This window comes from Papaver somniferum, chromosome 3 (genome assembly GCF_003573695.1).
Source record: "Papaver somniferum cultivar HN1 chromosome 3, ASM357369v1, whole genome shotgun sequence".
NCBI classification, from domain to species: Eukaryota; Viridiplantae; Streptophyta; class Magnoliopsida; order Ranunculales; family Papaveraceae; genus Papaver; species Papaver somniferum.
The window spans coordinates 175,529,518-175,550,881 of NC_039360.1; the positions used below are offsets into that span (position 1 = coordinate 175,529,518).

At 37.5% G+C, this 21,364-nt stretch overlaps 3 protein-coding genes across 3 annotated transcripts; 2 read left to right on the top strand and 1 right to left on the bottom strand.

Annotated features, from left to right (window-relative positions):
• The first annotated feature begins 181 nt into the window (after positions 1 to 181).
• LOC113358093 (probable pectinesterase 55) lies at positions 182 to 1,722 on the top strand. Its single transcript, XM_026601603.1, has 5 exons — positions 182 to 473; positions 561 to 732; positions 829 to 1,035; positions 1,146 to 1,411; positions 1,527 to 1,722. The coding sequence occupies exons 1-5, from the start codon at positions 223 to 225 to the stop codon at positions 1,693 to 1,695; spliced, it is 1,065 nt and encodes a 354-aa protein (XP_026457388.1). The 5' UTR covers positions 182 to 222; the 3' UTR covers positions 1,696 to 1,722.
• Positions 1,723 to 1,781: 59 nt separating this feature from the next.
• Positions 1,782 to 3,234, bottom strand: LOC113358095 (peroxidase 29-like). The gene is made up of 3 exons (XM_026601605.1): positions 2,848 to 3,234; positions 2,414 to 2,759; positions 1,782 to 2,299 (listed from the first exon to the last, which is right to left on the bottom strand). The coding sequence occupies exons 1-3, from the start codon at positions 3,115 to 3,117 to the stop codon at positions 1,905 to 1,907; spliced, it is 1,011 nt and encodes a 336-aa protein (XP_026457390.1). The 5' UTR covers positions 3,118 to 3,234; the 3' UTR covers positions 1,782 to 1,904.
• Positions 3,235 to 4,056: 822 nt separating this feature from the next.
• Positions 4,057 to 5,804, top strand: LOC113358094 (probable pectinesterase 67). Its single transcript, XM_026601604.1, has 5 exons — positions 4,057 to 4,408; positions 4,552 to 4,714; positions 4,816 to 5,022; positions 5,120 to 5,367; positions 5,477 to 5,804. The coding sequence occupies exons 1-5, from the start codon at positions 4,146 to 4,148 to the stop codon at positions 5,634 to 5,636; spliced, it is 1,041 nt and encodes a 346-aa protein (XP_026457389.1). The 5' UTR covers positions 4,057 to 4,145; the 3' UTR covers positions 5,637 to 5,804.
• Positions 5,805 to 21,364: the final 15,560 nt, after the last annotated feature.

Genomic DNA, 21,364 nt, shown 5'->3' on the forward strand with positions numbered 1-21,364 from the left:
GTAGAAAATGATCATAAACAGCTCGTATATTTATATTAAATACGGTATATACAGATGAATGAGCCATGTAATAATAGTAGAGATACGTAACTCATTAAATTTTGATTTTGGCCTTCATTTCTTTAATTTCCCTCTTGCTGATGTTAATTTTATCTCCTAGTTTCGTGTATAGACCAAAAAAGGGAAGAAAAAAAATTACCTTGTCAATTCTTGTGCTACAAGATGTTGTTTTCTCAACAAACAGTACTTCCATTAGTTTTGGTGTTTGTTTTCATTTACTATTGTCTTGGTGTCGACTCTAGAGCTGTTCGAGGTCACAAAAACTTCGATTGTGGCTCCCCCAAAGATGTAAAAACCATTGTTGTTGATCCATGGGGCCATGGAGACTATATTAAGATTCAAGATGCTGTTAATTCGATCCCGTCGCCAAATACTCAATGGATTGCAATCAATCTTACTCCTGGAGTTTACAGGTATAATGATTTTAGTCAAACTCTTATGTTCATGCTTTGACTTATATAAATTCGCTTATGTATATTCTGCGTATGGAAACACGATAGGGAAAAGGTGAACATTACCACGGGAAAAAACTGCATTCTGCTTCAAGGAAATGACAGAGATAAGACTTCAATTGAATGGAACAGTTACGTGAACGAGGGAGGAAATCCCTTCGAAAGTGCTACTTTCACTTCCGCAGTTCAGCATCTTGTGGTGAAAAATATAACCTTTAAGGTATGTATTACAGTATACAACAAGACTGTCTCTGGCTGCATTTTGTTGAGATGACATATTGGTTATACTATTTGCATTACTTCTGTGACGAAACAGAATACATATAATTTGGAGGTAGAAGGAAGAAAGGTAAATAAGGCTGTAGCAGCATCGATATTTGGAGATAAATCTTCATTTTACGATTGTGGTTTCATTGGACTTCAAGATACACTTGCTGATGTATCAGGCCGCCATTATTTCCATAACTGCCACATTGAAGGGGCTATGGATTTCATCTGGGGCAATGGACAGTCCATCTATGAGGTAGCTACACGAGGTTGCTATCGACCATTGTTACTTTTTATTATTAGCATATCATTTGGTATTTCCCTTAATGATATATGATCTTTTCTTTTGATTGATTTCAAATCAAGTATTGCGAGATAACGGTGCGAACATATCCCCATCCACGCTATCGTGTCACAAGTGTTATAACAGCACAAGGGAGGGAAAGTGAGGAACAAACGACTGGCTTTGTTTTCAAGTTTGGAAAACTCAATGGCATAGGAAATCCTACTACCTTTCTCGGAAGAGCTTGGCGAACTTGCTCAACTGTTCTTTTCAAGAACATGACCTTTTCTGATCATGGTCAATTAGTCGAAGTGTTGCCTATAGGATGGGATCATTGGGAGAAAAACGTGTAAGTTCAGACATTTTTCTTGCTATTAGGGGTGCATGTTAAGAAAAAAATAAAAATAATGTATCGAATTTTAGGATTTTGTCATTTTGAATATTGTTTGATTTGTAATTTGTAGAAGACGAATTGTGTATGCCGAAGCTGACAACACTGGATTAGGATCCGAACTAGATGACAGAGCAAGCTGGGAGAGGATTGGGAAAAAGAGTCTTACTGCTGAGCAGTGGCATTATTACACCGACATGTCTTTCATCGACCACGAAGGATGGCTGAAGCAACAACCCTAGCCAAAATACATGTTGTAATTTTCGTCAAAAAACAACGGGCTACATGTGTGTGCCTTTCGTGATCAATTTATAAGTTTACTGCTCCATGCATAAAATAAATCGCATTGTTAAAAAAACTGTTACATGTGGCATATTAAGAATTTTAACCTAACGCCTTATGAAAGAAAAAAAAAGAGATCTGACGATTATCCATCGTACAATAATACTAGTTAATTTACCGCATTACATTTAGTGCGAACAACACCTTGATGACCAGTTAAAACGTTAGCAGAAGTGAGTTTCAAGAATGCGGCTGTGAACTCCTTAAAGAACTCGTTTTGATTTTGTGCAAACCTTTCCACGATAGGAGCTGTTCGTGGATCCGTAGACATATCTGAATCGATCTTGAGTAGCCCTCGGCCTCTACTCGTGTCTTTGTAGTACTGGTTATCAAACTTAGTTATCGTAACATCATTCCCCACGGTACCACTGTTTGAGATTGAAGCTCCAAATGCACAGCGTAGAGCTAGCAGCGTTTCAAACGGGGTTCGATTTGCACCGATTATCTGTCTGCTGAAACGGTCCATAATGTTAACACAGTGAGAGACTCCAAGAGTATGAGAACCTGAAAAATGTGAAACAACTTTCATCATCTGAATGATGCAAATAATTTCTATGTCACACAAAATCAGAACGTGCATGTTCTGATAAAGACTCGAAAAACTTCAGAATGTTTTACCTAAAATGGCAACGGATTCTTCGACCGTCATTCCTCTTTTAGTGAAAATGCTTAACATTTCACCAACTCCGGTATTTGCAGCAGGAAGAGAAGCATCCGCCAATGTATGATTACTGGTATTGGAGTCCTTCCTTCCTAATAGAACCTTCATTTTTGGTCCACCAGACATAGCCACCGCATCTCGAGCTGCTAATACCAAAATATCGGAACAAGAGACTGTTCCAGGGCAAACTGAGTCCACCGCTGTTTTTATTATCCCTATGGTTTCTCTGTTACGGATTGCAAAATTCTTACTTGAACTCATCTCTGAGGTATCAGAATCGAGAAGAAGGGATGCATCACAACCCTGAAAATCAAGTACGATAAATAAAATTAACGATAACTTCCTTTCGAGAGAGAGAGAGAGAGAGAGAGAGAGAGAGAGAGAGAGAGACCTGAACTTGGCAATCATGGAACAAGAGTCTCAAAAGAGCAGCAGATGAAGCAGGATCCGAGAGTAATATGGGAGTAAGTTTATCCGTAACAATGCTTTCAACTTGAGGACACGATGTCTCATAATACTGATAAGAGAGTAGTCCAGCAACAGTACTACTACTACTCATCACTCCAACATCACCAACAATACTGATTATTACTAAACAACTAATAATTATCAACCAAATCCTTGTACAAGCTAAAATCACTGGTTCCATCTTTGTTCTCATTCTATAGTACTGCTTAGTTTATTATGAAGTACAGTATAAAACTAGTGAAGCTCTTATAAAGACCCAACACTTATTAAATACATAAACTTATGATGGCTTTCCAATCCTTCCTACCTCTCTTACCAATGTCCCATTCCTATTGTTTAAAAAATTTAGTATATTTATTTACACCTTATCGGCTGTCAATGAGATAGACAACATGAAACCTCTACATATGAAAACTGAATCTCTTCCAGTGCAATGACCCACTGTACTTGATTTCCTTTCCTATGTATGTTCTTGAACATAGAGCGAGACACCACAAACATACACTTACCGAACCCGGATAAGTGGTGAGGTCTGTTTCACTTTCATCATCTCCACATGCAATAACCAGATTAACACTTACTTGTATGAAACTGACTTGCAACTACTCTTTTGCAAATCATTTAATAATGTAATTTGCAAAGGATGAATTTCCACTTTGTCATCATCGATGTATTATTGTTGAGTTTTTGCAATTATAGCACGTGTTGTTTGCAGCGGATCTTGAAGATTAACAGTCCAAAACAACCCCTTGACTAGTAAATTGCACAACAAACAGTGGACACCCTTCCAGCCTTTTCCACGTACGAATGTGGTAACTTAGTTAAATATAATAAAACTTAGCCATGTCAAAAAAGAACACACACACACATAGGAATGTGGTTTGACTCAAGTTTTTTAAGCATTGTAATTGCATGCATGACTCAGACCAAGAATCTCTGTAACTATCTTAAGAAAATGCTAGACCACAAAAAAGTTCAATTGAACAAGTCCAACACGGCCTAAAACTAGAAAAGACATCTTAACTAATCTTTAAAGGGGTGACGTTCAATTTTAACTTCCAAAACCGAAAATGACTAAATATTGTGAACCAAGAACAACAACTAATGCTTCCACAACCATGAACCTCATAACATCCTACCTTCCCTCTTCTTCTACTTCTTCTAATAATTCTTCTGTTTCGATTCACCGATTCTTGGACGGTGGCATCGTAACAAATAAAAATGCCGTCCTCTTCATCATTTACCGTAGTAATATTCGTCGCTGTTGCGGCATTTGCTTGTATATCCAATAATGTTGTCAATGCATTAACAGCACAACATGTCATTGACTCTCCGCTATTGACAGAGAAGATTGGCACCAATCGAACCATTAAAGTCGATATTAATGGTAAAGGAGATTTTACATCTGTTCAAGCTGCTATTGATTCAGTTCCAGCTGGAAATTCTCAATGGATCATCATTCATGTTAGGAAAGGACTGTACAGGTAATGCACGAGTCTCTTTGTATTTACGTTCTTAGTAGCTCACCACAGTTTCGGCATGTAATTTCAGTGCAAAATGTATCCATTTACATCCACTGTCATATCATATACAATGTGATTCGAATCCTTTGATGTGAATAATGCAGAGAAAAAGTGCATATACCAGAAAACAAGCCATACATATTCTTGAGAGGAAATGGAAAGGGAAGATCACACATTATGTGGAACGAAAGCGCTACTGATAACCTAGAATCTGCAACTCTCAGGGTTGAAGCTAACAACTTCATTGCTTTCGGTATTAGTTTCAAGGTCTCTTCTTGTACCCCGGCCACGCTCATTTATTCATTGTTCTCTTTTTTTTTTTGTTCGTTTGCCGATGATTAACTTGGTTAAATACGTCTTGTAAATAGAATGAGGCGGCTATTGGAATGCCCTTCACTTCTACAAATCAATCAGTGGCTGCATTGGTGGGTGCCGATAAAGTTGCATTCTATCACTGTGGATTCTACAGCGCTCACAATACCCTATTCGATTACAAAGGCAGGCACTACTATGACAATTGTTACATACAGGGCACAATAGACTTCATCTTTGGTCGCGGTCAATCAATCTTTCACGTAAGTTTCTCGGGTCTTGTGCCCCATTTTAATGGATATTTGTTGACGTTTTCGTGAGCTGATTGTAACCATTGTTTAATGTATGGATATAATGCAGAGCTGTGAAATCTTTGTGGTTGGCGATAAAAGAGTAGAAATTCATGGGTCAATCACAGCACAAAACAAGCAAACACAAGAGGAAGACAGTGGTTTTGTGTTTCTCAAAGGAAAGGTTTATGGCATTGGTAGTAGCTACTTGGGTAGGGCTAGGGGTGCCTATTCTAGGGTTGTTTTTGCCAAAACATACCTATCTAGGGCCATTGTCCCTGAGGGTTGGACCAACTGGAGCTACGTCGGACCAACTAAGTAAGTATATTTCCCTTTGTTGTGCTCGTACAGTTCGTCAAACGTCATGAGGCAAGCAACAGGGATTATTCGTATAAATCGATCTTATTGATTGATGATGAACTTGCAGGGATTTATTCCAAGCGGAATACGACACTCATGGACCAGGAGCAGAACAAGAAGGAAGAGCAGCATGGTCTAAGCAGTTGACGGAGAAAGAAGCTGCACCATTCATGTCTATTGATTTCATTAGTGGCAAAGAATGGTTGCCTGTTTATAACGAAGATTAATTTACATTTCTTTTATATAATACAATACGTTAACAACCCTGTAATTCGGTTTTAATTCCATGCATCGATCTAATTCTGTAATATGCATTGGTTTTGGTTAAGTAATGTTGTATCATATATATCACAGATTTACCCAATATAATTGCCAGCAACTGATTATATTGAACAGCTCGCTTATAAGATCGATGTTTGTTTTTTCCACTACCTCTACATATATATAGAGGCTAAACCTCTACCAAGTAGAGGAAATGAAATAGCACCTGGTTGGTGCTATCTTTGAAGCTAACCTCTATCTTATGGTTTAATGTTTATGTTACCCTTAATCAAATTTAATAATTACAATTATAATCCTTCAACAAACTAAAAAAAATCTATTTCGTAGTTACTTCCTCTTCAAAAAGAGATGCAAAAGATCCAACATCGCTAATAGGGGTACCAAATTAAATGGGAGAGTACCAAAATTATAATAAGACAAAACAGATTTTCATATAGGACAAAACAATTTTTGCCTTGGCTTGGTACACTCCCACTAAACCTGACACCCCCATTAGCAGATCAAAGATATACATCAAATGTTCTTGTTATACTGTGAAATTGAACCCAAAAATGGGACCCCTGATTATCTTTTGGGGACAGGGTTCACTCATTGTGTGTGTGACTGTTCTTATGTGGTTCAATATCGCCGTCCATATAGAACTACTGTTATATATACACAAACTTGATCAGAAGAAAGTGACAACTCATTAAAGTTTTTTTTTTTTTTTTTTTGAAGGTAATCATCCTTTTATTTATATAAAGGTCTAAACATTGATTACAATTCTAGGAAACATAACTCCTATTTTGTCTAAGAACACAATTGGTTGTAGAAAGTTTGGGCAAGTGTATTCCCAACTAGTTGTTGTTGCCGGTGTTGTTTGGTGTGATTGGTCTTCAATTGCTTTGTTTGCCAATAATGCATCTGCAACCTGATTCCCCTCTCTGAAGGTGTGTGTGATCTTGTAGTTTGGAATAGTAGATAGGAGTTGTTGTATCTCTTGTATCAGTTGGGTAAGATACCATGGTTGTGGTTATTGCGATTTAAGGAGAGACTCTAGTGCTTGTGAGTCTACTTCAAACCAGATTCTAGGAGAAGTGTGTTGAGTCGCCATTCGTACTGCTATCAGTAATGCCCATGTTTCCGCTAACATTAATGTGGTTATTCCTAAAGGTGCCTCCACAGATCTGAGTATATTTCCATCATTGTCTCTGCATATGACTTCTGCTCCTGCTTGTCCGGGGTTTCCTTTTGAAGCTCCATCAGTGTTTATTCTTATCAAGTGTATAGCCGGTGCCTTCCATCCTATGAAAATTGTTATTGTTGTAGAACTTGGTCGTTTGCTGACGAGTTGTTGTTGGTCCATTTTCCATTATCGGTGCCGAGTGCCGCTGTGCCCATTGATATTCCTCAAGCATGACTATAATGATCTGGTACGTTTACAAAGGTGTTTGTTGTTGTCTCTTGTAGACCTTCGCGTTCCTAACCAGCCAGATGTGCCATATTGTGAAACCAAATAGCGCCCTATTATCAGGTCCGTTTGCAGTTGATAAGACTTCCGGAAAGTTGGTGGGGCGTTGAACTGAAGTTGTTGTTTGTTGTTGTTGCCAATTTTGAGTTTGTCCTCCTCCGTTGTCTCCATGTCGATGTTGTAGCCGGTGATTTGGACTTATATCAAGATGTGTGATTATTAGTTGCCATATTGCTCTTGAGTTGATCTAGTCGAAGATTAAGTGCTCATGTGATTAAAGTTGTGTTTCTAACAGATACATAAACTGGTAATGCAACTATAATTAACTTAACAAACAGTTACAGAATAATCTTATAATAGACTAACGGAAACCATCTGTTGTTACCAATGTTATTAGTCCCCGCAAGTTGATCTTGACAGACTTGTGCATAATCAATTTGTCTCTTAAGAAATCAAACATTGCAACAGATAACCCTTTGGTAAAAACATCCACCACTTGGTAGAAGTGTAGTAGTGACAGATTTAGAGTTTTACCAACTACATGATGAAATAAAAACCAACAACTACATATTTCATCCGACTTTGATTAAATGGATTTGTAGCTAAAGAAAGTGAACCCAGATTATCACCAATGGTAAGAGTTGGGGAAGAAAAGTTACAGATATTTGAGCAGATCTTTGGGGAAGAAAGTAACCTCAGCAATGGTCTGTGCCAGAGGTCGATACTCTTCTTCCATGGAGGAGAAAGATACAATAACTTGTTTCTTGGAACGCCAGGTGATGGGATTCGATACAAAAAAGATGCACAAACCACTTGTGTTGCGCCTATCATCTGGATTCCCTCCTCAGTCAGTATCAGAAAAAGAATTACAAAAAATTTCAGATGAGCATGTTACATGTGTGTCATCAACATAAACAAGGAGAATAGTAATGTGAGAACCATCCTTGTGAACAAATAAGAAAGTATCAACGTGAAATAGCTTGAAACTAAGAGAGACAACAACTTCAACAAGTTTTTCATACCAAGCTATTGGATAAATATATTTATCTAGTTTGCATAAATAATCTGGATGACCAATGGCTTGAAATCATGTAGTTTGGATTATATACACGTCTTTTTTTCAAATCACCAAGAAGGAAAACATTACTCACACTAAGTTGCTTAACCTTCCAATCAAATTGAACAACAAGAGACAAGACATGTATGATGCAACTGGGCTAAACATCTCTGAATAATCAATTCATTCTTTTTATAAAATCCCTTTGCAACCAGTCTAGCTTTCGACTTGTATAAACTTCCATCAATATTTTGTTTCACTTTGAAAACCCATTTGCATCCACCTGGATATTGAAAAGGATCTGGAGAAACTGTGGACCATGTCCCTGCTTGAATATAAGCATTTTACTTATTATGAAGTAGTATCCTCTATGTTGGATCTTTGTTAGCTTGTGTGTAGCAAGTTGGAGGAGTATAATTAACATGAGCAATATATGCAGTTGTTGATGGGGCAAAACGATTTAGGGATTTTTTAGGAAAGTGAAGAGACGGTCGTGCGGACGGGACTCCTCGACCGAGCAAACAGATTAACCCCAAACAGATGCACTGCACGAGAGTGTTTTGAGTTCGAGAGATCAATATGCATGACTCCGGCCTAAACCAAGATAATGGTCATTCCAGAATCAATTAGGTCACAAAGAGGGAAGAGGGTCGATTTGTAGGAGGGCAGCTGAGAAATGTGTGAGATCAATGTTGATCAAGTATTGTGGATGTGTTGTGTATTCTGCGTGAATAAATAAGATAAGTTCTGATTGATTGAATTTGCTCTGTTGAGACTTGAGAGTGATTTCTCAGACGAGAATTATTGTGTTAATTCCCGTATGTCTGTTGTTGTTCAATCATGAATCCATAAAACTTATTTATATTCCCAGAATGTAGACACATTGATCTCCAGTAAGTGTGACGGTTGCTTGAGTGAAAGAGTGGGAAAGTGGGAGATCGTGGTCTAACCAGTTCCATGTCATGCAGAGACTTGGTTGATCGTCCATATACTATTTTGCTAACTTCCTCAACTGCTTGCACGACTTACTCACATCTCTCATCGTGGGTGTACATAGTTGCCGTAAGCCACCAGACCAAAATCCTAGAAAATATCCCCCCATGAGACATGATTGATGTCTCATGATTATGGAGTCTGCAAGGAAGACATGTATTTAATTAGTCAGTTGTTGACTTGACTAGACGATGAGTCTTAGTTTTGCTGAGTCGAGCATGATTGACGAAATGCTCTATAATTCATGGATTGGGCATGTCTGTTGAGACAGATGTATAGTTCTCGAATGTTGATAATGGAATAAAATACTGATAATGAGCAAATATTGTTCTTCTGAGCAAATATTGTTTTTTCAATGAATTGTTGAATATTGATAGTGGAATCAATATTCCTTTGTCTGAGAAAATATTGCTCGTTCGATGAATGAATATTGATAGTTGAATCAATATGCTTTTGTCTGAGAAAATATTGCTCGTTTGATGATTATTAGTAGCGCGACCAACTAAAATATTAATTTAAAATATCGATAGCTGAACCAAATACAATTAATTAAAATTTTGATTGTTGGATCAACATAAAAAATATTGGTGTCTGAACCTGTTCAGAATTATGCTCTGTCGAGCATTTGGTTCGAAACCCTAATTTTGCTCGATCGCTGATCAATTGATGATTTACTGAAGATCAAGTGAGAGGGATCGGCTACATGGGATGATGGGACGACCATATAGAGCCCGGATGCTCGAATGAATAAACATCAAAGTCTTTTGCAGACCAGTTGGTGAAAAATGATTAAATGCTGCTTTAATCATTTATTAAAAATAGTGCTCGTCTGAGCGTTAGGTAATAAAACCTAAATTATAGAGAGATGAGAGACCGAATAAGGGGCATGAAAACCGGTCCTGGTGGTCGTGGTACCATATAACGGTCGTTTGATCAAATTCCAAGTTGTTTGGAAAGAGTTTGAACCTAATATGAGCAAATTGGGTCAAAATTATAGAGATATGTGGGACCGGCTCCTTGCAAGCCAAAGGACCTACCTTGGTCGGTCAAGGTAGCATGCCCGTGTCACCATGTTCTTCGTGTCTCAATCCTGAGAATGTTGATATTTTCTGACGAGCGTTCGAGCAATATTTCGGATTTTCAGAAAAGTTTGATCCTGACTGAAACTCTTGGTTTTGCTGGGTGGTAAATATTTTGAGAATATTAAATAATAATATTTTAATATTTGTCGTAAAGATCCCGTACGGTCATGTGAACATTTGTATTTTTTGGCTTTTGATAGTGAAAAGGCGAGGGTACCCAAATATACCTGATAAAAAGATTTTTTGGTGGTTGTAGTAATGATGATAAGGGGTATCGTTCAAACTCGAACTTGTGAAGGTAATGGATTTTTAGATTTAAAAATATATATACAAATATTGACTAATTGGCAGAGAGGTACTGGGACTAATGATTCGGCCAATCTTCATAACATAAGGCTTAATGATTTATTCTCAACAATAATAGCTCAAAACATATATGGACTCTTATTTTGCCAAAGTCGATTCTCAAAACATTGGTTGTAAATGTTAAGCATGGAACATCAATCACCTAAGCTAAGCATGACCCATCTAATCAATAACACCCATTTAATCAAATCATATTCAATTAATTTTTAATGCAAAAGTCTTAAAAGAATTATAAAATTACCCATTTATGAAGCTCGGCCTCCTCCGTCGCCCCAAGTGTTGGGGTTTAACTCATCATAGTAAAAATGCTCTCAAAATAATTCATTTATGCTCTCAAAAGTGTTTTACAATGAAGGAATACAAGAATTGATGTAAAACAGAACTATGCGACCCACAGAAGACGTTCCAGAATCAACGACCAGAGCTGAGTTGCTGTTGTCGTTGAAGAACTACGACCCACAGTCGACAGTCGATGTTTCTGTTGATAACGACTGCTGGCTAGAGAGTCCGTTCTTCGTGTTCTTCAGGCGTTGTTAATGGCATCAGCAGCAGCAGCAGGTAACTTCTCTGCAACTCCTCCTTCGCCTCTCTGATCGCCTCTCAAACCTCCCCAAACTCTCGACAAAACCTTTTCTAACTTCTCTACACCTCTTATATACTTCACAGCTCAAAGAAATCCCGATAGAATCTCTTTTTTTTTCTTCTGCCGTTGAAACAATAATCACCTCTGTCAGTGTTTGTACGCGTCTGTTAGCTATAAAATAGCCACCAAACTCTTCCTATGACTTGAACAGGACCAAATACATGATTATCCAGCGTAAAACTCTCCCAAAATCTCCACAAAATCTTTGAAAGTGCACAACAGGACACGTCTCTCTGTTTTAACTTTGATTGCTTCTCCCGGATATTCTAGCCCAATTAAGCCCATGAAATCATCCATACTAGAATTGTATATCCATATCACGTCCATCCCATGAGAATCAGTGATTGAATCTCATTAAAACTCGTCCGAAAATCCAACCCTAAATCTGTCTGGTGAAAGGAAATTTTCCCGCCAAAATTTGTTTTCAAACGGTGAAGGTGACCTCCCCCTTATCCAGTTCTGGTGTCCCTTTAGCACATGTCCGAATTGGGTTACCCCTTATCCATAGTGAGAGTCCGAATAACACTTTCCCCTTGGGTGCAAATAGTAATTTTTCTGGGATATTTTCAACACTTTTTCAGGGTTCCTCCGGGGTATTTCTGGGGTGCTTCTGGTACGTTATCTACGGAGGTTCAAATGCCACATTTTGAGCCAATTTCGCCGCAAAAGCTTATTTCTCCAAAAACACCTACAAAGACATAAAATAACCAAATAAGTACAAAATCGAGCACTAACAATATAAACAATTGGGACAAATTAGACACATAAATGCGTCTATCAAATACCCCCAAACTTATTATTTGCTAGTCCCGAGCAAATCAAATAGAAAATAAAATCCTAACTCACTGTCGCAGGCATCGTCGATTGCATTTAGCGTATGCAATAAGCCTTTAAACCCCTAGTAGGCCGAGTTATAGTCTCGGGTGGGTTTACCAGAGGTGTACCCACAAAACCTGTACTCCAGACCTTAGCTATCTACGCAGAACCTTGGAAGGCACTAAAGAATCTCCTTGGTTGACATACTTATTGACTACAGGAAGAAGTACCCTGATGCGAAATTCCAATTGCTGTACACGAGTTTGCACTCAAGCATACTAAAATTCATATAAAGTGACAGAGCTCTACTCAGATAGTTGCACTATGGACATCATATTCGGAGTCAAAACTAATCACATGGATAGATCAAGAAGATGGATATAGAAAACATAGATGGTTTTGATGTTTACTAAGTGAACGGCGTTTCCCATATCTGTCTGAAGGCCTCCGCCAAAATGAACCTATCCTAATGGATTGAGATACTAGTCTGACTAATCAACACACTGGCATATACAAGGGTACCAGTGGTCGATAACCTAACTCTAGGTCAACACAACTGGCATATACAAGGGTACCAGTGGTCGACTTTATTGAATTTATTCCTTTTGGTCAAATGGTCTGGTCTCAATTTTTTTTTTTTTTTTTTTTTTTTTTTTTTTTTTTTTTTTTTTTTCTTTTTTGGTAACTACCATTTTTTTTTTCATCCTTTTATTTTTTTCATCTCTTTTTCTTTTTCAACTTTTTTTTTTTTTTTTTTCATGGTATCTCAATCACTCTAATTCACCCTAGCATTGGTAACAACTTGAATCGTGGGCCCCACCTATCACTTAGAGAAACATAGTTTAAAAACAAAATAAAATAAAAATAGAAGTGAAAAGGACTCAACGAGATATGGTGAAACTATCATGTTATTTCTAACACCTGAGCTCTGTGCTTTTATGAATAGACTCTTTTAGATGTTTCCATCTAATCAGATTGGTTCCTCAAACTCCTACAACCAAAATGCTTCCATCCACTTAGATTAGTTAGTGCAATCCTAAATAGGCATAAATTTCTAAGCTCTGGAGTTTATTTATTCATACTGCAACTAAAAAGTTTCTCCCATACCCCCAAACTTAAATCTAACATTGTCCTCAATGTTCTAAGATGAAATTAAAAGCATGAACAAGGAGAAACTGTTACCATTTGAAGCAAAAGAGATAAGGAAAGATATTACCGTGTTGCAAGAATATTGGGTTACCTCCCAAGAAGTGCTAAGTTTAAAGTCTTCAGCCAGACTTAGGAAAGGATTAGTCAACTCGAACCATAAAGTAACAGTCGAAATAATTGTGGGTCTTCAAAACGAAAAAGAGCTGACCAGAGGAAACTACAATAACCCAAGAAAGTGAACAAGAATAACATGCCCTTATCTAGTTTCCTGATTAAGATATTTATATCTAATTGCGGTTCAGGTTCAGGTTCTATGAAAGGGTCTAAATAAAATATTTTCCTCGGATGCATTTCCTCATAGGTTGGATCCAAATTATTAGGTCCTAGAGTCTGGAAAAACTCAAATAAGAACTTAGAATCACAAAATAATAATAACCTAAATAACTGAGGATCCTTTAAGTCAATCAGGTTTGACTTATATAATTGACCACAGTGAGAGTAGTGGTCATTCTTAAGCAAATGTGTCGATTCTAATTTCCTAAAGCATTTAGGTTTAGTCTCACAACTTAATATTCGACACATTTGAAATCTATATGTTCCCACATATGGAAGAAAACTATTTGGTGGGAAAACAAAATCAATCTTGGTATTATTGCCTGGGTAACCACATCAACCAGAGGATGGGTTTCTAACAGTTGAGACTCTTGTTGGATATCATTAGGTTCTGGAAAACGATTATGAAGATAATCTTGTAAGATGGTTGAGGCATTGATGTCAAGTCCCAAGTGAGGGACCTTACTAAGAGTTAAAGCACATGGAGAATGATACTCACCCCCAAACTTAGAGTTTTCGACGTCTCTAGATAGACTGGTCATAACCACCCTAATTTCTAGGTCGGCAATTGATTTTTCTAAGTCAGGTTCATCCTCGCTAATCTCTACGAGTTCATCTAAGACTATTGTTTCTAAATCGTTTGACTCGATCTCAAGATAAACTGGTTCCTCTAAACCATCATCGGTTTCGTAAACAGGACATACTACATCGTCTGAAACGGGGGTATCTCTAGTCAAATCCTCGTCCTTTTGAATAGGTGAATAATTTTTAAAATTATTAGGATCTGAACCAGAAAAATATAATCATTATAAGGCTCAACTGGGGTAACAAATTCCTGATCACTATTCCCACATATTTCAGATTCTTCATCATCACTATCCTCATCATCATGATACAATTTTTGAAATTCAAGAATTCTCAATCTTTGTTCCAAACTACATGGTCTATGTTTATAATATTTCTCATAGATCGTTAGAGGTGATTCCTCAATAAAAGTTGGAGTATCCATATATCGCTGCCCACGCATATATTCACCAAGAGTCATTTCCGAAGACGTCTCTTGATAACGAGAATTTCTAGACATATATTCTCGCAACGTCATCGCAGGTGGCGTCTCCTCAAAAGGATTCATCACCGAAGAAATATAAACTACAGAGGTATTCTATACAATCACAAACAAGGCCGACTCGACTCCACCAAAGCAAACCTAAAGATTTCTAGCAAACAAAAAGCATGATGGCTCCACTTAGATTGTTTCTAGACCAGCTTCTATCTTTCGAAAGGGAATTCGTTGCAATTTGAGCAAACCCCTCTGGAATCACTCCGAGTCAAAGTAAGTTGAATTGAGGCGAGGGAAGCTCAGTGGAGCTTTGATACCCAAGGCCTCACCGCTATCACAAGGCGGCGCAGTCACGCATTCAACTCACAGAAACCATCATGAACTTTGGAGTGTGCTTAAAGAGCAACCAATATTTTTCGAACGAGTTTCCTATTAAGCTCGTTACCCTATCGGTCTCGTTCTATTCCAAATTTTAAGCTTGGGTTCGCGTTAGGTTTCGTTTTCCTAAGGCGGGCAAGAAGGGAACGGTGATGAAATCCGAACCCTTATCTTGTTTAGGCCAGGCCTTGCCCTTTACTAGGAAAATAAAGACAGTCCGGTTCGTCCTCAAACAATTATCACCTTAAGGCAGACAGTAATCCGCTTGCAGGAGATTCGCGGGTGTTTAGAATTTTACCTCCCGTACCAGACGGGGATGAACCGTTGTCGTCGACTCGGGCCACGACTCCTATGCCGTGTGCGAACCCGAGGGGCCGAGACGATATAGTAATCGTCGTCCTTCCCTGCACACAGTTTATATAATAATAATTTTTTTTTTTTAATAATACCCTTCCGTAGGGTTAAAAAAATAAAGTCCAATTTTTAAAGTCCAAAGTCCAAAATAAATAAAAAAAAATTACAGTTTTCCTCACACACTCTAAAAAAAATTAAAAATTAAATCCTAAAATTGTCCTTTTTTCTTCTCTTTTCGCTTTTCGCTTTAAGCTTTTTCCTCTCCAAGTCCTTAGTGCTCCACTTCGAACCTGTAAATCAAAGACAAAAAGACAAAGTAAAAAGGAACAAATAATAAAATAAAAAAAAAACCTAAAAATTCTACCTAAGCACAAATCCGCGTCGGCGGCGCCATTTTGATAAAAGATTTTTTGGTGGTTGTAGTAATGATGATAAGGGGTATCGTTCAAAATCGAACTTGTGAAGGTAATGGATTTTTAGATTTAAAAATATATATACAAATATTGACAAATTGGTAGAGAGGTACTGGGACTAATGATTCGGCCAATCTTCATAACATAAGGCTTAATGATTTATTCTCAACAATAATAGCTCAAAACATATATGGACTCTTATTTTGCCAAAGTCGATTCTCAAAACATTGGTTGTAAATGTTAAGCATGGAACATCAAATCACCTAAGCTAAGCATGACCCATCTAATCAAATAACACCCAATTTAATCAAATCATATTTCAATTAATTTTTAATGCAAAAGTCTTAAAAAGAATTAATAAAATTACCCATTTATGAAGCTCGGCCTCCTCCGTCGCCCCAGTGTTGGGGTTTAACTCATCATAGTAAAAATGCTCTCAAAATAATTCATTTATGCTCAAAAGTGTTTTACAATGAAGAGAAATACAAGAAATTGATGTAAAACAGAACTATGCGACCCACAGAAGACGTCCAGAATCAACGACAGAGCTGAGTTGCTGTTGTCGTTGAAGAACTACGACCCACGGTCGACAGTCGATGTTTCTGTTGATAAACGACTTCTGCTGAGAGTCCGTTCTTCGTGTTCTTCAGGCGTGTTAATGGCAGCAGCAGCAGCAGGTAACTTCTCTGCAACTCCTCCTGCGCCTCTCTGATCGCCTCCAAACCTCCCCAAACTCTCGACAAAATCTTTTCTAACTTCTCTACACCTCTTATATACTTCACAGCTCAAAGAAATCCCGATAGAATCTCTTTTTTTTTTCTCTGCCGTTGAAACAATAATCACCTCTGTCAGTGTTTGTACGCGTCTGTTAGCTATAAAATAGCCACCAAACTCTTCCTATGACTTGAACAGGACCAAATACATGATTATCCAGCGTAAAACTCTCCCAAAATCTCCACAAAATCTTTGAAAGTGCACAACAGGACACGTCTCTCTGTTTTAACTTTGATTGCTTCTCCCGGATATTCTAGCCCAATTAAGCCCATGAAATCATCCATACTAGAATTGTATATCCATATCACGTCCATCCCATGAGAATCAGTGATTGAATCTCATTAAAACTCGTCCGAAAATCCAACCCTAAATCTGTCTGGTGAAAGGAAATTTTCCCGCCAAAATTTGTTTTCAAACGGTGAAGGTGACCTCCCCCTTATCCAGTTCTGGTGTCCCTTTAGCACATGTCCGAATTGGGTTACCCCTTATCCATAGTGAGAGTCCGAATAACACTTTCCCCTTGGGTGCAAATAGTAATTTTTCTGGGATATTTTCAACACTTTTTCAGGGTTCCTCCGGGGTATTTCTGGGGTGCTTCTGGTGCGTTATCTACGGAGGTTCAAATGCCACATTTTGAGCCAATTTCGCCGCAAAAGCTTATTTCTCCAAAAACACCTACAAAGACATAAAATAACCAAATAAGTACAAAATCGAGCACTAACAATATAAACAATTGGGACAAATTAGACACATAAATGCGTCTATCAATACCTCAAGCTAAAACTTTTCCACCTATAAGTCCTTTCTCCGAAATGATTGTCTATGGACTGAGTCGAGACAATACAACTAATCGGCTCATGTTAGAGCATTGCTCGGTCGAACTCGCATACGTTGCTATCTCAAGCATGTTTGCCAATATTAGTGATCAAAACAATAAGTCTTGATTACTAGCCTATTAGAGTTACGGTCTTGGATTAGGATAGAAAGTGTAGTTGAGCTCAAGACTCAATGGCAATCATCATACAAGACGAAGGACTACTCAAGGAACTGGTGGATCTTCATCAACTAAAAGGTATATGGAGACTTGAACTTATCTGTCAGTCAAAAGTCTATTTACTCTATCTCCTACTCTTGAGACAAAAGTCGTTTTGATGATATGTAGACTTTCATTATACACATTTGCTATTTCGAGCCGAGTTTATCTCGCCTATCTATTTCTCGAAATGTGTGTTCGTAAGCTTCTGCTTGAGACGAATTCATCTTTACAAAGTGACGAAAGTCATGTTATGTTTTAATCACTTTGAAAATTGTTCTGACGAAAAATAGTATGTGAATAACGGCTATATAACGTTGTCTGAGAATGTTTTAATGATTGAAATGAGAGTTTAGATTACATAACCATTGGTGGATATAAGCATTGTTGTGGAAACACACATATGCATAAGTCCTATTCCTTGAACCAAATTTTGCTAACTTTGTTGATCAAGTGAAGTTGGAAGTGGCGTGAGCTAAGTCCGCGAACTCAGTCCGCGAACTTACGGAACTTCTCGGTCCGAGATTTTCTGCTGGAGTTCGTGTACTCCTTCCATGAGCTTAAGTCCGCGAACCCAGTCCGCGAACTTGAGCAGGTTATATCTAAAGTCGGTTTTTCTTGAACTAATGTTTAAATAAACTAAGGAATGATTTTGCAAACCGTGGCTATAAAGTTCATGAACCGATTCGTGTGAATCAAACCGATTTTGCTTCAATTGTGTCTTGTGTAGTTACATAAGATTTCCTTGCAATTGAACAACTCTCTAACTAGTTTATTTGAGTCATTTGAACTAGTTATGGTGAAGAAGAATAAGGTTGATATGAGAGTAATCACATGGATAACCATTTAATTGACTTGTTGAACCAAAAAATGTTAATGTTTGGGTACGGTTATAAAACCCAAAATTGGACATTTCATTTGTGTGTGACAAGCTTAGTTTTCGATCTAACGGTTGAGAAATATTAGCTTGAATCTAATAAGGTTTTCATCTAACGATGAATATTGAATGCTTTTTTACTAAGCTAACATTGATTTCAAACCCTGATTTGAAAGTGTATATAAGGGAGAACTCTAACAACTAGGAAACCTAATCCCCACACATTATGTGTGATACTAGTTGTGCTAATCTAGAGTCGATTCCCCTTTAACCTTTGGTTTCTTATTCTAAACCAGGTTAACGTCTTAAAGACTTCATTGGGATTGTGAAGCCAGATCGATACTACTTTTATCGTAGTTGTGTGATCTGATCTTGCTGTTTCTATCGTACGATTACAATTGTAATAATTGGCTTGAGATTGATATCTCCGATAGGAAAGATAGAAAAGTAATCACAAACAAACTTCGTCTCATTGTTTGTGATTCCGCAATATCTTTTTTTTCCGCGTCGATTAAGATTATTGTAAGGTGATTGATAATACTGAGTTGTTCTTCGGGAATATAAGTCTGGTATTATTGATTGGTTCATGTTCACCTTGATTTATCAAAAGACGGAAGAAAACTCGTAGGTATATTCGTGGGAGACGGATTTATCTATTATCGTAGACATTTCTGTGTGATACAGATTTGTTTACTAAAGTATTCGACTTTGGGTCGTAGCAACTCTTAGTTGTGGGTGAGATCAGCTAAGGGAATCAAGTACGTAGCATCCTTCTGGGATCAGAGGCGTAGGAGCATAATTGTACCTTGGATCAGTGTGAGATTGATTGGGGTTCAACTACAGTCTAGATCGAAGTTAATTTGGAGTAGGCTAGTGTCTGTAGCGGCTTAATACAGTGTGTGTTCAATCTGGACTAGGTTCCAGGGTTTTTCTGCATTTGCGGTTTCCTCGTTAACAAAATTCTGGTGTCTGTGTTATTTCTTTTCCGCATTATATTTTGTTATATAATTGAAATATCACAGGTTGTGTGTTGTTCAATCAATTAGAATATCCGACCTTTTGGTTGTTGATTTAAATTGATTGACACTTGGATATTGTTCTTTGGTACCATCCAAGTTATCTCTCTAGTATTTGATAAAGACTCGCAGACTTCTATTTGCTTGAGTATATATCAAATCGAGAGATTGAGATATAAACTTTTTGATATACTTTTTATCTAGATTGAGTCTGACTGTCTAGTTGATTCTCTAGAAGTATATTGGATTTTGTCCATACAGATTGCTAAGTGAAATATTGGGTGTGGTTATTGTACCCCCATTTTTCAATTGGTATCAGAGCAGGAAAACACGTTCAAGACCTTACAAGTCTGTGTTTGTAGTGATCTGACTCTATGGACAGTAGTGTTATCTCAATAAATGCACCACCAGATGCAGGGATCTCAGAATTCTCTTCCATGACTGATTTAATAAAATTTGTAGAAGAAATTCTATCTAAACCTCCACCAGGTTCAAAATCCCTTGAAGTGTTTTCAGGGCTTGAAAAGAAGCTTAAGAGCTTATCTCTTGATGTTGAGTTATACTTCCAGAAAGTGCAAGAATCTCTTGACAGGCTAAATCAAGTTACGATGAATAATATTCATGTTGAGGTCGATATTGATTTACTAATCAGTGAGAGCAATGCTCCTCCTCTGCATAATCCAATTAGTTGTGTTAAACTAAACGAATTACAAGAGGCGTTTCAATCTCAGTCATCTGAGTGTATCACCTCAAAGCATGAATTGATTCATTGCTCAATTCCTGATACTTCCTATCAAGATAGTAGTATTGTCTTCTTTTATGAAGAATCTAGGACGTCTCTTTTTATCAAAAGAGTTTCCCTACGCAGTACTAAAAACTATCTGCAGAAAATGTTTTTTATAAGTTGGAAAACAAGAAATCAGAAACACAAATCTTTTTGGGTTCTCTTGAAGTTCTTTGATAGACTTATGAAAACAGTTCCTTGGGTGCTTCTCAACACTACAAGATTTAAGAGTTGTTGGAAAGAAACTCTTTCTTGGTGCCATGGTGAGCAATACATTGTTCACCTCAACACAACTTGTTTGTGTTGAAAGTACATCCTCACCAAAAAATGCCCTGTTATGTATACGGTGAGGGAAGCACAACAACTGGGGCGCATAGATTATATTCGGTAAGGCTGTAGAATTCAATCGGACTTTTCTAAAAAGGTATGTCTATAAACTTTAGCAAGTTTTATGTTTTTATTACTTGTTTGAGTACTTATAATGATACATCCATGTACCTTGATTATCGTTCATTTCTACCTAACTTCATATGTGTTTAAGGTTCTTAAATGTTTAGGTTTGAAAACATTAGTTCGAGATATTTGGACTTCATGGTACACATACCAAGTATGCATAACATCATTTAAAACCAAAATCCAGGGGTTTAAGTTCTCAAACCCCGTCTGCATACTGCTCCAGGATACGAAAATTCGTTTGCAAACCCGTATGCATACTTGACGTTGATATTCGGTAAAATTGTTTTGGCCGTAACTTCTTCGTACGAACTCGGATTGACCTTATTATTTTTGCACTCTCTTCCTATTTGAATTATATACAAAATGGAGATGAGAAACCTTGAATTTGGATGAGTTAATATTGGTATTTGTCCTGTCTCTTGTTTTAGAGTATTTTGCTCCGTTTCGTCGCACTTGTTCCACTTCTCTTGAACTTGGGCACTTGGATTCTTGGAATAATACTATTCTAAGCTAATTTGTAGCTTTTACAAGAATGTTGTTGGTGAATCACAAAAAAGGAAGTTCAAGAATGGAAAGTAGTACGCAGTGCTATGGAATTCTTGAATGTTCACAATCATCCTATGTGAACTATGGTGCATG